Genomic DNA, 5,323 nt, shown 5'->3' with positions numbered 1-5,323 from the left:
GGGCGGTTCGCCATTGCCACTGGTAGTGAAGGAGACGGCGGTGGAGCGACGAGGGTTGTGTTTGTTGCCGGCGGGGTGTGGTGAGCCGGGAGTCCTTTTATAGACGCCGGCGTCGGGAAGAAAGCGCGGGAACAGACGAGAAAAGACGGGAAGATCGCGCGGAACGGGCGGTGGCATGCGAACGCCGGCGACGCGTGGAGGCTGCGCAGCACCGACGAGACGTCTCGCCTGCCCCTCCGTCGCCATTAAGGCAAAGATGCCGCCGTGTGTCACTGCGCGCGAATAACTTCCGTCGCGAGGTAGGCGACGGTTAGGTTAAAATTAACTGTGCCGCTGACGGGTCGGCCCCGCCACTCCCCGCCTCGCTTTTCGTTGTGTCCGGCGTGCCCGGTGCGTCCCCTGTGGGACGGGGACGGGCTCGGGGCGCCGGACACCGTATCGGGGCGCGCTGGACAAAAATGAGCTTTGGGGAACGTGGCTGGAACGGTTTCTTGATCCGGCGCGCCCCAAATCCCTTTGGGGGTCGCGGCTGGAGATGCTCTTACACTGCTCTTCATTTCAGCGTGCAGGCCAAACGGTGACGCAGTGTGTATTGAGACTAGCCAGACTGTCTGGCTCACTTATTGACAATCTCTTTGGACACACCTTGGACTGTTCGGCGTCTTCTTGGCCAGACATTATTATACACTATATAAAAGTTGATCAGATTCACGCTCCCTGCTTACTTCTGGTACTGTTCATCAACTATTTTCTCTTCTGATCGCCGGAGTCCGGGGAGCCCATCACCGCCGAGAAGATACAGGGGATGAGGTACACGCAGGCGGTGGCGCGCGAGGTAGTCCGGTACCGGCCCCCGGCGACACTGGTGCCGCACATCGCCGGTGAGTCGTTCCAGCTCACAGAGTGGTACACGGTGCCCAAGGGCGCCATCGTGTTCCCGTCCGTCTACAAGTCCTCCTTCCAGGGCTTCCCGACGCCCGACGCCTTCTACCCAGACCGCTTCTTCTCCGACACGCGCAGGGAGGACGTGGCGTTCAAGCGCAACTTCCTGACCTTCGGCGTCGGCGCGCACCAGTGCGTCGGCCAGCGGTACGCGCTCAACCACCTCCTGCTCTTCCTCGCGCTCTTCGTCTCCGTCGTCGACTTCAAGCGGGACAGGATGGACGGTTGCGACGACCCCGTGTACATGCCCACCATCGTGCCCAGGGACGGCTGCTCCGTCTACGTCAAGCAACGCTGCGCAAGCTTCCCGTCCTTCTGAGCCTGAGATGGTCGTCCTTGTCCCATTATTCCGTCCTCCTCCTGCCGCCGGCTTCCTCCCTCCTTGGCTCTCTCTTCTTTCCTTCATCTGGTCGTGTCGAGTGATGATCTGTAGTAGGACCCGGTGTTTCTTGTGTTAGTTCTTCATTCCATTGGACCATTCATCAATTTTTTTCATTTGTCATTGCTCTAGTGGTAGCAGCAGAAAGAACATTCATAACTAAAATCAAAGAAGAGAAACATCACTTCACATTTTTGTTAAAGGTCATGGATTGACAAAACATCATGGTTTTTGAGTCGCGGCTCAAAAGTGGACCAAAAAAACTAGAAATTCAGAATCCTATGTACTTGTTCTTAACTAATCTATGGAATTTTGATTCACATGAGGCTGCGACTCATGTATAGTCGACCAAAAAAACTGTATAGTCACCATAAGTCGCTGCATAGTCACGTGTCGCCGCGATTTTTGGAAAACAACTCGGCGACTAAACAGCGACTATTCAGCGACTATACAGCAACTCAAAAACCATGCCAGTTGTGCTCTTGCTTGAGTTTGGCAACCAATAACTCAAACCTAACAGCTATTTATGAATTAAATGAGTTGTCTATCCTGATCAGAAGTCAGACTGTAATATGAATCTAATCTGTCAAATTCAGACTTGAGAAATAGCCATACCAGATCAATGTACAGTAAACAGTAGCTCCAATTTTAGTTATAAATCTGCTGCCCAGTAGTGCACAAACACTTGTCTCAAGTCACAATATCACACGCACATTATTGAATCGTATATCTGCTGCCCAGTGCCCAACATGGTTGTTTGCTAATCCATGTCTATGGTGAAAGGGCTATATTATAAAGTGTGAGAAACTATCATGAAAATTCAGAATCCCATGCATGTACTTGTTCTTAACTAATCTATTATAAAGCGTGAGAAACTATCATGAAAATTCAGAATCCTATGTACTTGTTCTTAACTAATCTATGCAATTTGGACATATATCGGAAGGGCTTACTCAGTCATATCATATGGAGACCACGCTAGCCAGACAGGGCTCATCTAGTGTCCGGATCAAATCGCGGATCTTGTAAACCTGCATCCAGTGCTTGTTGACGGCCAGTAATTTTCCCTCGGACTCCACAAAATCATCTGTTTTGTACGTCCTCACCCTGATGTGCGCCTGGAGATGTGGGGGATCCCTCTTTTCATCAACGCTCCAACAACTCATCAAGCAGAAGCCCCTGTCAATCCCCAGGGAAAGGAAATTGTAGCTGTGCACAACCAGGTCTTCATCTTCCAAGTTAGACACGACCGGAATCTCAACCACAGAGAGTGGCTTAGCGCCATCGACATTGATCTTGTATCCGGCCATGGCCTTTGTGGCCCTCGATAAGCCGAGGAAGAGCCGAGGGCTGTGTGGGACGGCTCCGTTGACGAACGGCAGGCAGTTCTTGTCATCCACTGTCGACCACTCGTTCGAGCTGGTGTCAAACGCGTAGGTGGCCGAATGCCCTGTCACGGACACCAGTATGCGGGAGTCCACGGTGGCGTAGGACTTGACGGTAACGCTGGGCGGACAAATGTAATCCCCTGGGGTGAGTTCCCAGGGAAAGAATGGCGGCCGCTTCAGGCGGCTCCACTTGCAGTTGGTCAGACGGCCGTCGACTTCCCGTGCACTCGAGAGGTCGAGGACCTCGAACCAGGGCACGAAGTTGAGCGGTCCAACCACGGAGGGGGTTCGGGCCAGGGCGTAGATCTTGTGGTCGATTGGTAGCAGGATCGGGTAGCTCTTGACCGACTTAGGCTCCGGTCCACGGATCACCGACTGCTTCCCGGTGTCGAAGATGATGGTCCCCGGGCCGTAGCAACTCTGGGTTGAGCAGCCGCCGACGCCGACGATCCACCGGCGGTCCTTCGATTTGAAGGGGACGAAAGACTTGTTGTGGTTGCATTTGAGGCGGGCGAGGCGGCGCGGGATTCTCACCGGGGTGTCGCCGCCGCCGTTGTCGGTGTAGGGTTCAATCTTGAACAACGAAAAGGCAGGTCTCACGCACCCATGGCCTACAATCAGGTAGACCGAGTCCTCCGCTTCGTCCATCCTCGGCTTCTTCTCCGGGCGAACGATGTCCTCCGCTTCGTCCATCCTCTGCTTCTTCTTCTCGGGGAGCATGGTATCCTCCACGTCCCTACCCCTTCTACTGGGCCTCCTCTTCATCTCTGTGCGCCGCCGTCGCCAACGCCAACGCCGCCCGGAATCGGTTTTGTTCAGATGGGAATACGTCCGCTCGGGAGTCGGGATGATGTTGGTTTCTTTTTCTGAGATTGCAAGACGTAGGGCCAGGCCCACGGCCCACCTTGGTGGTGATCATAAAAGCCAGGGAAAGATGGCTGTCCATTGAGGTTTTGTAGCACCTTCGCCTGTTCCGTGGCTGTTCCCGCGAGATGCCGAGCAAGCTGAAGCGCCAAGCGGAGGATGATGGTTCCACTTCCCCCAGCCATCGCCGGAGAATCGACGAGCCCGACAAGACGATTTACCTGGTGGTGGAGCACAAGGCCGGGAAGAAAAAGGACGCCAAGGCCGCCTACTCCATCCTCACCGTCGGCGCAACGACGCCTATGGTCCCTCTGCACCTCAGCCAACCCGGCATGTCCTTCGCCGCGGTATCGTCGCCGCAGGGGTCCTGGATCGTCGCCGTAGGCGGGGAAGGAAAGGGTCACACCATCATCTACGATGTCGCGACCTCCAAGGAGTTTCACGGCCCCGACCTCAGTACCAACAAGATGGATCCCGTCCTAATACCGTTCCGCGGCCAGCTCTACGTGCTCTCGCGCCGCCCCTCCGTCAAGTGGGGGGCGAGGGGCCTCGACTACCTTCCCTGGTTCGTGCGGATTTGCTTCAAGGATGTCCGCCCTAAGTGGAGCCGTCTAAGTGAAGATCTCGAGCCGCCGCCCGTCTTCCCGTGCCGCATCAACCCGATCGAATACACGAACCCGCCGGAGATCCGCGTCGCCTCCTACGCCACAGTCGGCTCCCACATCCTGCTCTCCGTGCAGCTGGAGAACGTCGGCAAGGTGAAGAGGAAATACCAGGGGACATGCGGGTACGACGTGGACAGGGATGTGTGGGAGATGGTGCACGCCATTGTTAGATCTAAAACATTAGGGGTGGCACTAGATCGTGATAAGCAGCATATAGAACACCTAATGAACATGAACAGAGAGGGTTTAGGGATGCATTACGCATTGCAGGAGTTGCCATCGTCGCCTGCTCGTTGCAGGCGTGAAGCAGAGAGGTCGTTGATGATCTGGGGATCCTCCTGATCCCCTCGAGTCTCCAGCGGCACCGCCTCCGGCACCGCCGGGGTGTAGGCTGGCCTTCCCGTCGTTCCGCGCCTCCCTAGATCGGTAGGGCTTTAGGAGTTGTGGGGAAAGCAGCGATCTGATCGTCAAAACTCGCGTGGTCGATAGCAGCCGGGCTCCCCCTTTTATATGGCGCGAGCGACAGGGGACCAAACCATCGAGTTGGTTTTGGTGCCCCCGATCAGTGGCGCGTGAGATGCGAACGAGTTGGTCACGAACGTTGGTTCGTGGGCCTCCTCCTTAACGTTATTTGACTAGAACGTTTTTGTCAATGTTTATCTCTAAACCCGACGTTATTTGACTAGAACGTTTTTGTCTCTTAAACCTGACAGGTCAACCAACATTCTCCCCTTGATCGTTAGGTTTAACATCATTTGCCCATTCTCCATAGGAATAATAAACCAAAGTGAGGTGTTACAACAACCAATGAAATGCTATTGAACCTCAACACTTATGGCATACCAGCCTATCTTGAAATGGATAACATAATACTTATTGGGAGTGGTTCTTATTATGGTCCCTTTATTCCAGAATCATAAGGCTTCCAGTAATCCCATGCCGGCAACATGCTCACGAAAGATTCGGGTGGTAAGCCTTTCGTTAGCGGATCCGCAAGCATACGAGTCGTACTTATATGCTTAACCTTAGTTGTTTGATCCTGGATCCTATGCATCACAACATGATACTTAATGTCAATGTGTTTG

The 5,323-nt window shown here is 54.1% G+C and overlaps 1 protein-coding gene across 1 annotated transcript; it reads left to right on the top strand.

Moving 5' to 3' along the window:
- Positions 1-760: 760 nt before the first annotated feature.
- LOC124663966 (cytochrome P450 710A1-like) lies at positions 761-1,261 on the top strand (the record flags this gene model as incomplete). Its single annotated transcript, XM_047201588.1, has 1 exon — positions 761-1,261. A coding segment is annotated over one exon (501 nt), but the record flags the coding sequence as incomplete, so codon positions are not given.
- Between the last annotated feature and the right edge of the window lie 4,062 nt (positions 1,262-5,323).

The sequence above is a fragment of the Lolium rigidum genome, chromosome 6 (genome assembly GCF_022539505.1).
Source record: "Lolium rigidum isolate FL_2022 chromosome 6, APGP_CSIRO_Lrig_0.1, whole genome shotgun sequence".
Classification (NCBI taxonomy): domain Eukaryota; kingdom Viridiplantae; phylum Streptophyta; class Magnoliopsida; order Poales; family Poaceae; genus Lolium; species Lolium rigidum.
This window is presented reverse-complemented; position numbering and strand designations above follow the sequence as displayed.